Here is an 18,181-nt window from a genome sequence, read left to right on the forward strand (position 1 = left end):
ATGACCCACCTACTGTAAGGCTAAAACTGCATACCTTAAGTCATCTTTGCCTATTAGTTAATATTTTGGCTAAAACATATTTCGTTTTATGACAATGCAAGCCTGGATAAATACAGTCTAACGCTAATTGAAAAAAAAAAAAAAAAAAGAGTAATTATGGCAAGTGTCAGACCCTTATGTGGTAGCAGTTGTAGCCAACAGAAGATGGACATTAGTTCCATGTTTCTGGGTCTACAGGTCATATGAGAACCATGCAGATGAGTGCGTGAAAGACTCACCTGGCAAAGATGTGCAACCATTCTCTAGAAGAGAGGCATGCATGAGAGTGAGAGAATGAGTGAGACGAAAAAGAGAAGAGTAAAAATAAAACCAGTGAAGGCAAAAGGACAGCTAACATGAGTGGAGGGGGGCGGGGGACAAAAACAGCGGAGGGGAAATGACGCTGATGACACTGGTGAAAACCATCATAAAAGAAGGTGATATTCCCAAACAATAGATAGACACAAGTCAGCTAGGTATTTGCACGTCTATGTTTGGCACTGAAAATGTCTAAATTAGCTCTTTGCTCATATCTTGCTCACAGAAGACACAGTCAGATGTGGGTAATAAGGAGAAAGGTGCTGGGTGCAGCATTAGTGTTTGAGACATCAGCATGATTACCATCAGCAAACCAGCAATAAAACCAATTAGACCATTGCCAAGAACACTAGAAGCCTTCACATGGTATGTAACATTAAACTGCATGCTTGTTGAATTTTGGGAATACCTTGTGGCACAAACCAAGAAGAGGGTGGTGTTCTTTCAAAGCAAACAAACCTCTTTCGCACGACTGCAGATGGTGAAATGGGTGAATCACCAACAGAAAAATCACTTTCATCATGTTTATCCCCTTCGGCCAAGGTTGTTTAGAATTGGTTCACAGCCAGTTTACGAACACACAGTTTGGATGTGAATTTGCAGGCTGGAGATGACTGTGTTCTCTGCATCCTTCCCAAAATTTTAACCATGCTTAGCCCTGCTGCTGTGTGTGTATCTATTGGATACTAAGAGAAGAAGCCTGTGATGATGACAATAATGAGGGGGGACAAGGGAAGTGAAGAAGTGGAGCAGCAGACGTGGGGTTACCTCTCGTTTCGCAAGAAGGACATTAGGGACGATGTGAGGGAGGCAGCGGCCCAGCATTAACATCACGCTCTCCTCACTGTCTGCTATACGAGACACCTGTAAATGAGATGGATGTTATGCACAGTATACTGTCAAAAATGTAGTGTTTCTAAGTCTGAGTGAAAGTGAGCTGACCTCTGCTCCCAGGCGGCTGTCGGAGCACATTCTGCAGAAGGACAGCAGGGCTTGCTGGAAGGCTGGGGATAGCTTCCTACAACACCACAAACAACAAGAGACCAAAAAAACCCCAAAAAAAACAGTCACGACAGAGTTTACCACTTAATCTGTACTACACAAGAGCCCAAGAGCTTTGGAGATTGTTCTGACCACTGCATGATTGAGGATCGGACTCGGCCTTCCTGCCATAGAACTAAGTGTAGCCATGCTCCCATGCTACTGCAGAGTAAAAATCTACAGATAAATAGTTTAGTGACTACACAATACAGCAACACTGAGACCTGCTCAGCTGATGATGACGTATTGTATATTGCCACTTCTTTTTTTGGGGGGGGGTTGCACATAAATCATATAAGGGAAATATATGAGGGTATCGAGAAAACCATCCAGTGCTGATTCACTGGATGCCGGTGCACTAAAAAAAAAAACCACAGCATGGGTGGGATAGCAGACTAAAAGTAAAAAGTTTAATTCTCATCAGGACTGATATGTGCTCTGAGAAAAAGCTACATTTTCACTCAAGAGGGCCACTTGCCAATAAGTGCTCTTGTACTGTCCATTGTGTGCATAGGCTGATAACTACCACCAGGCTGATAACTACCTCCATCTAGTGGTTATATTTAGAAACTACACTAAGGTGGCCCATGTGGCTGTAAGTGTAGTGCTGAGTATACTAAATATCATGACCTGTATTCTACCTCACAGCAAAATCTTTAAGGACTGAGTTAGAGAATCTTATCATATTATCATCCTTACAGTGTACCAAGCAACGCACCATAGACAAATACAACACTATTGACACAAGGATTGTCGGTTTTTATAGTGTCTATTTATATCTCACCTGTTAGGTTGATCAAACTGAACAGGAGGTCGACTCTTAAGCTTGTTGTGGGACTGTGGGTGAGGCTGTGATATGTTCTGTGTGGAGGGGGGATCCGAATTAGTTTCAGGCTCTGAAACTCCCCGGATGTCCAGATACTGGCCGTTATCTGTAGGAGGCTGAGGGTAAAACCAGAATTAAAGGTCTAGTGCCTATTTTTTTCCGTATATTTCATATTATATTCAATGCGTAACAACAAGAGCACAGAACATCTAATAAACTGCACAATTAACCCAAACAGTGAACACAATAACTGCAAGAAGTTTGTGCAAAACAAGCAATTTGGGTGAATTCTGAGTATTATTATTTTCTCTTCAAATGATTTATTTTGTGTTATTTCTTGATCTTTTTATACAATTCTCTGTCTGTATTATGTTTTTTTTTTTTTTTAACAAACATACATACTTAACAGGCTTCTTTCAGTGAATTCAGTACTGTCTTCTCCATGACGCTTTGCCGTTGTTCTATTAGTTCTTTATTTGATTGAACTGAATATTTTTCTAATGTAGAACAAGGCTGTTAAGCAGAGAGTGAAGGCTCTTTTATTATAGCTTGTATGCTCAGGTCTTTACTGAGACCTTATCCTGTGAGAAGTTTAGATCTATAACGAAAAAGAAAGCTGTTAAGAAAGCTGTTCTTATTTTCAGGTTATTAAAAACTGGTGACACACAATTATAAATATTAATTACAATTTCTTTCAATAGATGCCCCTAAATCCTACCCGCTGACCAATAAATGGGTCAAATGTCTGGGCCCCTCTCAGAATACACCAACAATCGTGCAGATATACTGGAATCATTTAAATATTTTTGAAGTTTCACTTTCTATTCTTCTTGAATTGCTATTAACATCAGTCTGTACATTACATATTCAAATTGAGCACATACCACAGAGGGAGGGTCAGTAGTAGAAGTGGTGTTGGTAGTGGAGGAGGACGGGTTGGATGTATTCTGGGAGGCCAAGTCCAGAGTGGCCGGAGGTGGGGAAGACACAGTCCTCTTCAGTGTCTGAATCTCACTGTTTGGTAGATGAATGGGAAATGAAAGGACACTTTTAGAGAACACTGCTTAAGTGATATTAGTGAAGAAATGAGTCAAAGAGACAGAGATCCTAAATCCAAAAGTTGTGGTAGAACAGTTCTGTAAAATGCCTCAACTATTTTGGATTGTGGGGAAGATAATTTGTCTGAATCTTAATAATTCTGCGTGGTAGGAAAATAAGTTCCACTCATGTCAGGCCAGGGCTTCCTCTGTAATTTCATGCAGATCTTAGGGGAAATTTCCATACTAGTTCTATCTCATGGTCAGTTTGGGTCACAGTTATGGTAATAATGTGGACAGAAGATATTTTTCATGAATGATTCTCACGGTCGTGGCAAATGTTCTTGTTGTAATGGCATAAAACTACTATAAAGGAAACTGTGTCAGCATAATAACATACTCACAGAGGTCATATGATTATAGGGGAACTCTTCCCATTTTTAAAAATTCATACATGTTATTATTATGGTCTAAAACAGTCCAAAAATATTAGTAAACATGTACAACTCCATCCAAAAACTCGGGTGCTAAAACTAAAATTTGTCATGTAATGGGGTATAAAGTCTGGAGTTGCTCCATTGACAACGAATGTCGAAAGATGCTCTAGATGACACTGAGAGCAGCCTGGGGAATGTTCTGAGTATATAGGGACATTTTCAGGACTGAGAACTCTACAGTAGGATAAAGCTCATTTGGGTATAAAAAGAGAAATCAAACACATTTTATTCTTAACGACAATACTATTTTGAGACATCCTTCTGTGGTTTCTGGCTTTATGAGAGAGTAACTCATGCATAAAAACATTGATCAAACTTTCCTAAAACATTGAAATAACAGATAAGAATGGACAATTTGGTTAGTGTTTGCCTTGAATTAGACAAACAGCAAAACTGTAGCCAGTGGCTTACATACTGACTGACTTGTATATGCGTACAAACATACACTCTGGCACAAACCTCTGCAGTTTCTTAATCTGCTCAGCAAGGTTCTGCTTCTCATTGTTGAGGAGGCTTATCTGGTACTCCAACTCTTGGACGACTTCTGTCTGTTGCTATAGCGGGACAAAAAGATCATAGAGACACTTCATTACCACAGCAGCTCAAGAGTTAGGTAAGGTCAAATCTCTTCATGACGGTGATATCTCATACTTTATTGAAAGAAGCAGCTTCTTTCATTTAGTTCAACTGCTTTTTACTGAAACAATGTGAATGGAGAGGGGGCAATTAAGATTTTCATTATCATCATTGTGGCTCTGTAGATGGCCTCCACTTCTTTGCTGTGATGAGTTACAGCAATTGACCTTTAGGGGAAACTGCCAGTGTATCTCAAGGAGTATGCAGATACATGTTTTCAGCTAGTTTCTATCCAGAATACAATTTGAATTCATGCAAGTATATAAAGTTTAAGAGTGAGTGCAAAAGGCCTATATGCGTATGATATTGAAATACTGATCTCCACTTTGGAAGGGGAATAATTTTGTGATTACAAAGCTTTTGTTGCAGCCAAAAGCAAACCACCTCACTGACTCAGTCACTAAGATAAAGCCAAAAATCCAATATTGATGAGTAGAAGGTGCAACTCATGGAAAATTGTAGATCCAAGAATTAAACTCATACATGTAGGTACACTCTCACACACAAACCTGTTGTAAGAGGTCAGGCTTCTTTGGGGGATCTTGGGGGATGCAGTTTCCTGGAAGATCGCCAAAATCCACCCCAACTGACACATCAACTGTGTCCCGTGGAGAAGGAAGGGGGGTACCACAGTTTCTGTAGAGTTGTAACAGGTCGGGGGGTTTTGGGATGTTGAGGCCCACATCATCCCACAACTCAAAGTCCTGGAAATTAATAAAGAAAACAGTAATTAAACAAATTTGTGGCAGAAGTGGACGTGTCCTCTGCATAGACAACTCAAGACACCATGCAGGCTCAGAAGAGGACAACTGATCCGAGTTGCTGAATTTATTTATGTTCACATGACCCTACCAAAGCTCTTAGACCAATTCCTTCATGCTTACAGGGTTTCCTATTTTGCCTTAGGAATAAAAAGACTAGGTATGAACTAGCAGGAAGAAATAACTGATTTAAAACTGAGATATTTGTCACTCTCTCTTTAAAACATGTAACAGCCAAAAACATCTTTACCTGATCGTCATTTTCATCAGAGAAGGTGATGGATGAGAGTTTGTACTCATTTTTTAATAAATATTCATTCACAAGGAAGTTTAAGGCTCTTTTCTCCAGTGGGCGTATAGGCTCCTGAGGTAGAGAGAAAAGAGAGGCTGTAAAAAGATTCACTTTAGGCCTCGCAGTAATGTCATCACAGGGGGTTTAAAGGAACACATTTAATCTCTCAATTCATTTGAGAAAAAGGAAAGGAATTCACAAATCTTTTCATTCTCAACACTTTAAGATTCCCCACCTGAATTTCAGGACTTGACTTGAAGTTTTTTCTCTCCTGAGAGGGCACTTCGCTCTCTGAGAAATTGAAAAGATTACAGATGAGTTTGAAAGGATGCTGAGTTATTCATCGGGAGGAATTCTCTTAGAACAAAAAGAGGAGAGAGAGAAAAGCTGTAACAAAAGAGGGTTCAGGTGGAGAAGAAGTTAAAAGTACGCCACACCTGCTGCCTGAGTCAAGTTGGCGCGCAGAGCCTGAATGGTCTCCTTTGCTTTCCGTAGTTCAAACTCCAGCACTGGACAGGAAGTGACAACACACACACACAGGAAATGCATCCAACCAAAGACAGGGAACAAACAAATAAAACAAAGATGGGCATGAAAAACAAAACAACCACACAAAAGATTGTAAGAGTCATAAAACAAAACAACAAAAAAGGATACATGCAAATCATGGGTCTAAGGAACGCATGCAGCAGAGGATCATGGTAAAGCCGGCTGGATGACAGTCTGTTTGACAAGTGTGTGTAATGCATTGAGACATATCTCAATGATAGGATTTCCTGCCCTCGTTTTCCTCCCATCATGTGACTTGACTTAAAATATGGGAGTCAAAAGTTACTTCAATTGTAGCTGAGGTGAACAAATCTATTCAAGCTACAAAAATGTAGTCTTGATAATCTAAGAGCTGTCTGACAAAGGATTTTTGCCTTACTTACAAGTAATTAAATCATTTGGTTTCAAGCCACTCAAAGTACAGCCACTGATCAGGTTTTTACTTCTTCTAGGCCGTCATACTTTGAACAACACATTTAGCTGTTTCAGACGTCTTACACAATCAGAAGCAGCAGACATTTGAATAAAATTGTTGATTTGTGCATTGAAATTTGAGAGGCTAAACTAACACTGAATAAAGAAAAAGAACACACAAGATTCTAAGACACGTTAGATAAAAAACACACGCAAAAAGTAAGAAGCGATGGAGCAGGAAAACTATGTTGCATAGCTGTGCACTGAAAATCTGCCACCTGATGTGATTCTGCTGATGTCCCTTAATCTAATCATCATCATCTAATGTCGAGGATTGTGGTTCAACAGGTATTTTAGAAGGATTCATATTTAACATACCAGTATGGAAAGTGCAAAAGGCAGATGAAAGTATTCATTAATCTTCAGTAATAAAAATTGTAATTTCCTTTTAGGTCATTCTCAATTTTTTGTTTTCACAATATTAAAAATACTATATTTCTGCAAAAAGAAATGACATAGACACGTTACTTGTACTTTTTTGACCAAATTCACCCACTCTGCCTCCATCATCCCTAACCTGTCCAGCAGATCAAGAGTGCACAGGATGCAAGCGCAACAAAATGGAAAACCAAGAACTGAATAACGGGGAGAAGGTTTAAAAAAAAAAAAAAGAAAAAAAAAGAAAAAAGCTAGTCTGGATGGAGTGACTTGTCCAGTATTGTTCACTGGGGTTTGATCAACGTCAGGAGAAAGCCAGAAAACCCAGAGTCAGACAGCTGGGGGCAGGCATCTTGGCGAGAAGAACAGGTCGTGGGGATGAGAGTGGGGGATGAAGAGGGAAGAGAGGAGGGGGAAGGTGCCAATTTGGTAAATAATAGTCATTTGAAAAAGATGTGTAATTTGTAGTCGGGAGCATGAAACCACCATCTCTGCTGCATGGTTCTAACTGTGCCCTGACTCTGCATTAATTTACAGTATGTTTTCATAAACTGATAAAAGCCCCAAACCATAAGAATGCTAGCTGCCCATTTATAATTTAGTCAGTATCCACCTTCACATCGACCTTTACAAAACAGTAATTCTTTTGCTACTTTCATAATGTACTATGTACTTTAAATTTACTGATATTTACCATATAAACAATCCTTTTAGACTAAAGGAGGACACACTAATTCACATGCTTAACAGTCATGTACAGTGCAGAGAAAAAAAACAATCTAATGTCACATAAAAAAAACACATAAAGGATAAAATATGCCAACATTTGTGTCAATTCCATATTGCAATTATGGATTGGGGCTTTTCAGAACTCACTGACTTGACTAACACTTACCAACCATAAGGGTGGATGACTACATAAAGCTGGTAACGGCTGTGCTATGGGATAGTGTACAGGGCTTCACAAAAGTAATGTTTTCATGTTGAAGATTATATAATGATTAAATTCACATAATACTATTAGTCCCTGCGTAACAGCACTGTCCCTTCTGCATTAATGTTAAAGTAAAAGGCTTATTCGTGTGTTTGTTTTCCTTTAGTCGACAGCATGAAAAAAATTACTCATCACACAATTTCTGAAAACCAACAAGCTGCTCGTAACTGAGCAGCTGCTCTTAAAGGCAGCGTTCTGTGATGAGGCGCCATCAGTGTCAGACTCAACTGCTAATGTATTTGGCTAAAACTATCTAATGAGTGAGTCACGACAGAGCCACAGGGGGGAAGAGGGTGTGATTTCAAACAATGCTGAGACAGGTTCTGTACCAAAAATACCACAGACTGACTCAATAGTGTGAGAGTGGATGGGAGGAGGCTTGAACACCTCTATCAAGTTAAACAAAGAAATATACAGCATGTTAGAAGTGGAACATGCTGACAACCATCCATTATTTTTGTAATTCTTTTAGTTAGTTCCACCTGGCTGGTTTATAAACTCTATTGCAACAAAACGTAAGTGAGAAAACACAACAACACAATTGCTTCGTGTGGATTCTGTGATCAAATGCGTTAAAAACTACGTTCATCATTTTTCCATGACTACCAAAGCAGCTAAGGCAGTGCCAATGTGGCAACATCAGAATAACTATAGATTTCAATTTTGTGATGGCTGTCATCACCATTATCACCATTATACAGTCTTTGATGCAGCTGTCAGGTGTTATTCTCTTTGTTTCAGTGCCACCCTCCCATTCTCTGCCTGCCTATTCTGCTGATTTTTTTATTTCACTGTGGTACACCGGGTCTCTTGCTTCAAGCCCTGACTGTACGGTTCATCTTACCTGCCACCCGCTCGTCCGACTCTCGGTTGCCGTCATCTGAGTAACGGGCAAAGTCCAGAGAGTCCAAGGTGCTGATGCTGCCTGCTCGATCTGAACAGAGAAACAGAGACAGAGACAACAGTCAGTCAAATACACGCTTGATGAGTCCATTATCAAGCAGGTCACGGAGACTAAAAATGTGACAATGCACTGATCCTGGAGAAACCGACGGGGTCAGCTACACAACAGTAGCCACACTGCGGTGGATATATAGTACTTTGCACTCTTAACCAGGCTGGAAGTAAGCTGACACTGGGATGGATGAGTTGGATGAGGATGACTAACCAACAGGCCACACTTCTACAAAACAGATGGAAACTTCATTAAATTCAGCTAAAAGCAGAGACCTTTAAAAATTATGTGGGAAGGTTATATTTTAGCCAAGAAACATGAGTCACAGCACATGTGGGAAAACAGATCAATCATAAAATGTTAACTTTTCAGTTAATGGAAATGCCTGTTTCCAAACCAACACCTCCAACCAACAACCTTACATCTGAGTTGAGAAGCAATAAGTGCTCAGTCAAAAGAAAAAACAGATAAAGCTGATACATTAGCATACTTGTGCTCCTATTTCACCGAGGTATGCTGACCCAGTAGCTTAGCCTATGGTGTTAGTTTTCCTCCACCTCAATACAAGTGCATGATTGGACTATTTGTTCTCTGATATCAAGATACAGTGGAAGGTCAAGCCAAATGTGGCATGCAGACTACCTTTATAACCACGGCGTGTTCGCTGTGCCTTAGTGAATAATGAAGCTGAGAATCATTTTTTGGTGTAGAAGTGGATACTTTGATTTGGCATTTAAACTCGAGTAAAAACACACACTGCAGGATGAGACCTTTGGCTTTTAGGCCACATAAAAGAAAAAAAAAGTATAAAAAGGAACCACTAGGTCTTTCTCAATTAGCTGACACCCATTAGTGACCTCCATTTTCTAGGCTTGACATTTATTCATGTTTGCCTTGCAAACTTACACTGTCAATGTTCCTGTCTTTTCTGAGAGTGTCCTCAGAGTAGATTATTACTTGATATTATTTAAATGACCAAGACCTTTCAAAATGGGGTAAAAGAATGTTGCTTTGGTAGTTAGAGGAAGGGATGATGTTAAAGGAAAATCACTGTGTGTGCCTGTGTGCAATGCTTGACAAGAAATGTTTTTTTATTTTATAAAACTAGATGTTAAAGGAAAATGTCAGTATTTTCAAACACTAATTTCCCATGTTTTGCGTCTCAGTAACTGGTGGAGACAACATTTTTTGAAATTGTTCTACACTCGAAGGAGACCGCAGCAGCAAAAAGCAAAACAAGCTGCAATGTATTTCCTACAGGCAACTATGCACCATGAATTTGGATCCATTAAAAGTGTTTGTCATTGACAAGCTGAGGTTGTTATTAGAAGTGTCTAACAACATGATGGAAAGGACTCTACAGATAAGGTACCTCTCGCTGGCCTGTTTGTCATTGTGACCCCAAGTCTCTTTCAAGGAGTAGTCTTGCTTTAAACTCTACCAAGAAGTGACTTGTTGCAGGAAGACAACGGTGGAAACAACAGCAAGAGATGGAGAGAGGAGGTCTATAGGAAGAGTGTGTTGTCTAGGGAGTACAGAAGGCGTAGCTTGGTGTTACCAAAAAGATTTTCAGTGTCTTGGCAGAATATTTAGCTGATTTCGACAATGTGGAAAAGTTCATAAGATTTCAGAACAAGAATTCTTCTTGAGAGAGACTTGGTTACATACACTAACAAAAAGACTGTATCAAGCAAGGTTAAAAAAAAAACAACTATGAAAAAAACACAACAAAAAAAACCCATTTAATTTTTCCGTGTGGTCCTTTCCATAATGTTGTCATACCCATTGTAACAATCTTAATGTGTGTGGAAAAAACAAGCACTTTTAAAGGGCATAAATTGAAGGTGCACAATTGCCCATAGGGAACACATTGCAGCCTGTTTTAAATACAGGACCGATTTAAAAAATGTTGTTTCTATTAGTCACTTAGACACAAACACATAGGAAAACAGGATCCTGCTGCGAAAATATCAGTTTCCCTTCAACAACCTTAATTTTGGGGATGAGGGCATATGAAGTAGATGCCTATGGTTAGTGTGGTTGCATGTGCGTGTCACATGTTCAAATGTATGACCACGCAGCCTCACAAAGCACACACACTCTCAGTCGTGTGACTGTACAGTGAGAGTGTTTCTGAATTTGCTGTGAGCATAACATTGTGTATGAGTGAGTATTCTTCTACTTTGCTGACATCAGGCTAACCTCTTTTCCTGTGGTGAATGCTTCCAACTGTTCTTAGTTCCTGATAATGTGAGAGGATGTTTGCTGTAATGGGTTGACAGCTATTTGGTGATTCAGGGGATAACAGAGTGTTTGTATGCATATGTGTGTGTGATTGAGGGAAAAACCTGTAATTCCACAATGTGCTGGAGCATGCACAGATGTCTTTTGTGTGTGTGCCTAATTTGCAAAAAAGCGAGTATTTCTTCCTGGCTGACCTTTTAGTTCTGTGCCTGTGGCACGTATTGTCTGGACTGTGATAGATCTGACACTTCAGACTGTCACCTCTCCCGTGCACTCCTGCCAGGGAGCTTGTGCCACACACACATATACACACACAAATCCATGCACAGTCTCTCTCCATGCTCTAGGGTACATGAGTGTCACCATCTCACATTCAATCACACGCTACAAATGAGTCTTTATACACTGAATGAAGGAAACCTCTTTATCCCTCTGGCAGTTTGTACTGAAAATACTAATCATACAAAAAGTATTTGGAGGCCAATGACATCTTAGAGAAAAGGATGAAGAAAGATAAAAATGATGGAGAACTCTTTTTCTCAGTATAAAAACAAAGGAGATAAATTGGAGACAGGAAAAGAGCAAGAGTGTAGTCCAAGAACAAAAAGGAAAGAGCTGATACAAATACAGACAAGGAGACAAGAGAAAATGGATAGTCAGGCAGTAGCCAACAAGGTCTTTGAATGGGAACGATTTTTTGGCAGGACTGCTAGCTCTTTCAAAAATATAAATGGGATGACATGATGGTGAGCAAATTATAAAGGACGCTCAGGCAGACACACAAACCCGTGCCAACATTTGTCTCACAGTATTAAAATTATGAAAACATACTCAATGAAATGTAACAGTGAATACGCCTGTGTATAAACTGACTGTCACCTGGAACATGGTTCTAATTTAACACCAGACTATTTACAAATGTGAATTCCATGCATGTAAGTAATGGGTGATAAAGTGGTGTGACTACACACTAAAATATTTAGTATGCTGCACTAATTCACAAATGCAAACAGGTACCAAACAATAAACTCCTGTCATGATTTTCCTTCTTACACAATAGCAGCTCCCTGCCCCAGACATAGAAAAGGATGGAGTGATTGTATGAAGTGAGAAAACACGAGGAAAGAAAGAGTTCATGTCAGCTGTGGGCCAAGCAGTGGTTCCAAGTAAAAGGAAAGGTATACAGGATTGTTTTAAAAGGTTGACAATGGTGGGTGGTTGACCTGGATTGCCATGGAGCCAGCATCACAGATTTGTAACAGGAGAGCACATAAAGCAGTTACAAAAAACCTGACCAACTTGTCATGTGCAGCTACTATTTTACCTATTTGAAGTTGCAGATGTGCCTACAACTACAAATTATCTTTCAGATCCATATCCTGAGATTAAACAGCCACTTTCTGGTATTATGTCTTATGTGGCAAACCACACCATCTTTTTAAATGTGGCAGCTTACCGTCAACTTGTGCATGGCAATTTAAGTGACTTGCATGCTAGTTCAAAAGCTCCTTGCATCATATGAGCAAATAATGACCTGACTAGGCAGGGAGGGTTGGAAAGAGAGTCATTCATGCCTCCTTGCTGCAAATTAGCAAGGTGGTGAGAGATGTCTTGCTCTGCCATGTGGCTTAGAGCAACAGCTGCGGATATGATGCTGCTTGTAACACATTCATTATCCATACACATGCTCGCTGCAATCAACTGCTTACAGCTCACTGGTTGTTACTTTCGATGCTTTCAGACTATCAGGAGAATCTGAACCCTTACCAAACACCTGAACTATTAGCACTGTTTATTATAGCTAAAAAAAATAAATAGGCTAAGCATAAACCAGCCAAGCAAACTATCTTCACACTCCAATTATGTATCAGTTCTCGCATAATGCTTTTGACTAGCTAAACTGCTATCTGTGTGGTTATCATGTCATGCCATACGATCATACAAAACACTATGCATCCTTTCAACGCCTTCTGAAGGAATAACATACTGCAGGCCAAATGTATTCATATTATTCAGTTCATTAAAATTACAGTTCTTTTTCCTTTGCAGGGTGTGCAAACCTTATGAATCCAGGGTTCCTACAGCTTAAGGCTTAAGGTAGATTTAAGACTTTTAAAGACCTTTTTAATGCCACGAAAAATTAAGTTTAAGGCTAATTTTCTAATAAATAAAATTGTAGAAGGACAATTTTATTTTGGCTATATATTTATTCAAAAATGGAGCATGACTTCTTTTGAGTCCAGTGAAAAAGTTAGGTTATCAAATGTTGGAAAAACAACTCTTTTAAGAGTGAGACTCATGGACATCAATGAACATATTATGTTGCCATTAAGGCATCTATTTGGTTTACCAAAAGAACTGGGAAATATCTGGCATTTCTGACCTGTTTTCTGGACGATTTTGTGTTTCTCAATCATGCATGTTGCAAGAAAATAAATTTATCAAATCATCTAACCAAAAAATAAATTAAAAATTACAGATTATTTAGAGATTTTACAATGCAATGTTAGAAACAAAGATTTTAAAAAATCCTACTTCCCATGTCTAGGCACTTTCAAGACTTTTGAGAAATGAATTTAAGTCAAGCTAATACTAATTAAGTCTTATTTTTAGATCGATTAATTAATTAAAAATTGGCAGGCCATTGACCAAAATCAAGACTTTTTAAGGATCTGCAGGGACCCTGAAATCACACATTCAAAAACAGGACATTGACAATGTCACAACTGTTTCAAAACTCATATAGGTAATAGGCTTATAAAACATCTTGCTGATTTATCCACAACAGAGGACATTCAATCTGTATCCTTCCCTCCTCAACAATAACTAACTCTGTCCTCTATCCCTCAAACACGAGGAAGAAGATCATTCCAGTGATCACATGAAGTCTTTGCTGCCAGACTGTGCAGGAAAGAGAAGTGACATTGTCTTCAGTCCATCACTTTCTCTGCCATCAGCATCCATTAGCCGCTTCATTTTTCCATGAATTTGACTTATCAGCAATCCAGGACTTCATATTCTTAGAAAACTTTGCTCTCATCAATAGCTACTAAGACTGAGAGCACTGTTTCTTTTTCACTTTCCTGCCAGTTTCTCAACAGGGGTGCTGTCAAGACCTGTCATGCATTTCGAAGACACCATCATAAAACATTTATTCTGTTACAATGCTCCAAACCTTTTGGGGGTTTGATAATAATAAAGCCACCAGACCTTTGCAACCAACACACACAGCTCAAAGGTGATTGTTGATGTGGTCTCAAAATCAAGTCAAGAGTCAGTCTACACAAATATTTAATCCTGCAGGGTGGGGTTTATTCTGACAGGCAAGGGTTGCAGTGAATCTGCCTGGCTGCCATCTGGTATCTGCTAAAGCTAACCTCAGGCCAGTTGCAATACCCACTCAAGACTATACAACAGTCTCCTGAGACACTATTGTCCATTGCTCCTGCATCCAAATGAGGAAAAATACATCTTCTGGTTATATAAACCTTATCCTCTTTCTTTGGCATTTATTTATATGCTGTGGTTCCCTCAGCTGGAGAACTGCCAAATGTTTATACAATGAAAATTCATCATCTGGCCTTGTTGCTCAGCCTGAACCAAAAAGGTAAAAATTACAATTCCAATGTTGCTGTCATGATAAATGTAAGACACTATGGAGGATTTGCAAACGGAAAGGAAGGCATCTACATCGCAGATCGAAATGTAGCCTTAAAATAAAAGAGATACCAATCGGAAGCTAAAACGCTGATTTGAATCCTGAAATTAAGGAGGAGGAAATCCTCGAATGAATGACCAAAATTACCCTGCACATCTCCTAAAAATTGTGACAGTAAATACAACACTTCCAATTCACCCTGCCTTGATTCTGATCGCATGCAGTACAGCCAAATTTAGCAGATATGGAAAGCAGTATTTGTTTTGCTAGTTTGACACTATAGTCCAAGTGGCAAATCACATCCACTGGTGTGATATTAAACTTAGATTATTGGCAAGATGCAAAGAACATCTGCTTTCACGGAAAATGAATAGCGTAAATAAATACAAAATACCTATTTTAGTAGCAGGCAAAGGGAGAAAGACTCTCTTTTTGTTCATTTGTGTTAAATGAGAGCACTGAACAAGGGATGTAGGTTTAAGTAAATTTAATTTACAGCCTATAGTGTTTCCTGCTTGTGGGTCTCCTGATTGTTTAAAAGATATGGTGGGTGTGAACCCATCCATATGGGTCACTGACGTTGTTCTTTCTCCTTTCTCTCCTGGATCAAAGACACATATACTTTTGCAAGACAGATCCAAACACTGCAGGCGAATATAACAAGCGGAGTAATTTCTACTAAAACCTAAGAGTCATTAAGATGATCTAATTTTTAAAAAAAAATGCGCAGACAAGTACATTTTATGATGCAAATTATGACTTTCAAGTTGCAGTTACAGTTCATACTCTTTTAGAAGGCTTTCAGAAGCTCAATCTTCTCTTGAAGTCAAAATATCCCCATGGTGTTTTAACCTCTCTAGCTTTCTTTGAATGTAGCCACTTTGCTTCTTTTAGACCACAGAGAGTATTGTGGGGCCTTATAGGTCTATGTTAAGTGAATAGATTTGCTCCAGTGCAATGTGGCCACAATAAATGGTTTTGTCGCTCACATTCCTTTCAATGCCAAGCTCTTGTGCTTTGCCATACAGTTAAGCAAATGTTTATGGTAATACTACTCCTGCTGCTCTGTAGTGGGCTTTATGTCTTTGTGGCTTTGGCTGTCACCATGGTTACAATTTGCATGGCATGTTTATTTGTCCAGCCGTTTCACCATATAATGCTTCAGGTTATTCCCATGCAGAAGTCCTGTAAGTGGATGAGAATGCTACAGATATACACCCTTGACCAATAAACCAAACTAATATTTATCTCCCTGGTCTATTAGAAACAACTGATACAAAGCAACAAAACCACTATATAATAACATTATATTTATGCATGACATTTGGAAAGATGATTCAGCAGCTATTCTCTAGTGACATGTATTACAGTACGGTTTTATCGCTTTTTGTGTTTAAGTTTAGTGTTTATGTTGTCAATGTGTAGAGACTGCTTTAACAACAAGTGCTTGTATGCTTGGTAGTATGAGAGTGTATAAGGAACGGTGTGCATGAGTATAAATGTGTAGGTGTAGAGTTTTGACATAAAACTTAAACAGGGATTCAGGATAATACTGGCACGGCATCGGCAGATATTGGCTTTAAAATGAAATATTTGAATCAGCATACATGCTGATTTCTGCCTTTACCAAAAACCAATATTTATTTTTTATTTACAAAGTAAGCATGTATAAATGAACAAATTGAAGTATTTTTCAGATTTTGTCCAATTAATGAATATTATATACACTGAAAAGCACTATGTTTTATATCTTTATCTGCTGGGGGGCCACCACGATAAGAATATGCTTAATATGATGTTGATTCAACAACAGAAAAGACATGATGATAGCTAAAATTAAGTGGGGAAAATGAATGGATATATTGATATTGGTATTTACTGGCATATATTATACATATACACAGATACTTTTTTATTATGTAAATTTCTTTTTAATACTTTCATTGTAAATTCTGCATTTATTCAGTTGTTTACTGTGAGTATGGATGTAAATAAACTTAAACTACTGTGTCAAGAAGATATAGGTTCAAACTAAATTCAGGAAGGAAAATATCCTGCCATATACTATTTATCTAGGCATTAAATTCCAACTAACAATTCAGTTTGTCAAAGCAAAAGCAACATGTGCAAGCCTCCACCTCTTGTCTTGCCTTTTTCCTGTCCTGTAGCTGACCTCTGACCTTTCTCTGGCCTAAGAAAAAGTGGTGTATTTCCCTGCAGGGCTCATTTACATTAGGGTGATTTTTATGGGCCTGTCAGTGTCACTCTCCCATCTCATCCAGCTAAACGGTGTTCTACAGCATCCGATGTCCATGATGATGTAGTCTTGCCAGCACAGTTGACCGAAAGCCGCTTGCTTGCTGCGGGCCATAAGCCGGGGGGGGGGGGGAGGTGCAGCGGATAACATTATCTCATGATCGATTGGCTTCCACATCCAGTGTTTTAGGCTAACGTTAGCTAGCCAGTAAGCTAACTCTGTGTAATGCAGCATTAAAGACAAAGCCAACTGAGCTGACAGCTACGTGACTAGCCCTGTGAGCAGATAACGTTACTTACTCAATGGTCCTCCAGGTCCGAGTACCTGGTCCTTGGCAGGCGGAGTGCCGCTCTGTCGCTCGAAGTTGCCCGGGTTTGAGAAATAATCCCTCAGCCTCGGAAGCTCTCTGCCTGCTTCCAACAGTTCTGTGTGAAACTCCAGGGCCGTGAGGATGTATTGGTCCCGTAATAGCTGAGCAGCGATACTATCCACAGATATTCGCGTCTCGGCGGTGCCTGCCATCGCCGAGGTGGCCGCGACCGAGCCCGAGCCCTCACCGCTGGGGCTCGTCCGGTTGCTAGACAGCAGAAGCGTCGGAGGCTCGGTGTCCGCAGGCGGTGAGAAAGGGTTACCTGGCGGCGGCCCTGGTGCCCCGTCACTCGGGCTTCTCTCTGTGTCAACTGTTTCATTGGGGCGCCGTTCAGCCTCTTCCTCGGAATCACTGAGATTAAACGGGTTGACCGACGCCATTTTTGCACTATAAAGATTTGTAGCAACCTATGCTAGCTAAGCTAATCAGAACCGCTTCTTCCTGAATGGATATTAAGCTAGCTCTGGTTTGGTAGGTGGCTCTGACAAGGGGTAAAAATGCGAAGCTGTGATTGGTCAAATGGGAGAAACGTTTAAAACCCAAAGCCCGCCTCTTTCAGGGAATAGTGGATGATGATTGGCTAATGGCCAGACTGAAAGGAAAACTGGGCAGGGCATATTATTGACAGCTGATAGCCTGTGCCAGTGCCTGTGCTAGTTAAAGTGTTATCAACAAGGAACAAGCAATGAAAATAACTTCCAGTGAAACTACACCGTGACACAAATAGCTAAATAATAAAACCCTTTGCATTTATTTTATAAAAGGGCTTTTCAGAAAATCCCAAATAAAGCCCGCTTCGGAAAAAAAAGATTTAAACTACAGTACCCACAATTCCGCTGCAAAGAAAACGCGTCA

General features: G+C 39.6%; 1 protein-coding gene across 5 annotated transcripts in view; it reads right to left on the minus strand.

Annotated features, from left to right (window-relative positions):
* The window catches only part of relch (RAB11 binding and LisH domain, coiled-coil and HEAT repeat containing), a 39,260-nt gene extending 21,471 nt beyond the window's left edge, over nt 1-17,789 (minus strand). For 3 of the 5 annotated variants that reach the window (XR_006106992.1, XM_042510244.1, XM_042510243.1), the window contains exons 1-12: nt 17,256-17,789; nt 8,687-8,776; nt 5,885-5,956; nt 5,683-5,738; nt 5,406-5,519; nt 4,904-5,098; nt 4,218-4,312; nt 3,109-3,238; nt 2,183-2,340; nt 1,300-1,375; nt 1,126-1,221; nt 279-302 (exon numbers count right to left, since the gene is read on the minus strand). Coding sequence is in view for 4 of the 5 variants with exons in the window: in XM_042510244.1 (XP_042366178.1) it covers nt 279-302; nt 1,126-1,221; nt 1,300-1,375; nt 2,183-2,340; nt 3,109-3,238; nt 4,218-4,312; nt 4,904-5,098; nt 5,406-5,519; nt 5,683-5,738; nt 5,885-5,956; nt 8,687-8,776; nt 17,256-17,706 (1,557 nt within the window). In the remaining variant the exon portion in view is untranslated. The remainder of the gene's footprint in view (nt 1-278; nt 303-1,125; nt 1,222-1,299; nt 1,376-2,182; nt 2,341-3,108; nt 3,239-4,217; nt 4,313-4,903; nt 5,099-5,405; nt 5,520-5,682; nt 5,739-5,884; nt 5,957-8,686; nt 8,777-17,255) is intronic. The other 2 variants (XM_042510246.1, XM_042510245.1) reach the window with 1 other exon arrangement.
* Between the last annotated feature and the right edge of the window lie 392 nt (nt 17,790-18,181).

The sequence above is a fragment of the Plectropomus leopardus genome, chromosome 21 (genome assembly GCF_008729295.1).
Source record: "Plectropomus leopardus isolate mb chromosome 21, YSFRI_Pleo_2.0, whole genome shotgun sequence".
In the NCBI taxonomy this organism is placed as follows: Eukaryota; Metazoa; Chordata; class Actinopteri; order Perciformes; family Serranidae; genus Plectropomus; species Plectropomus leopardus.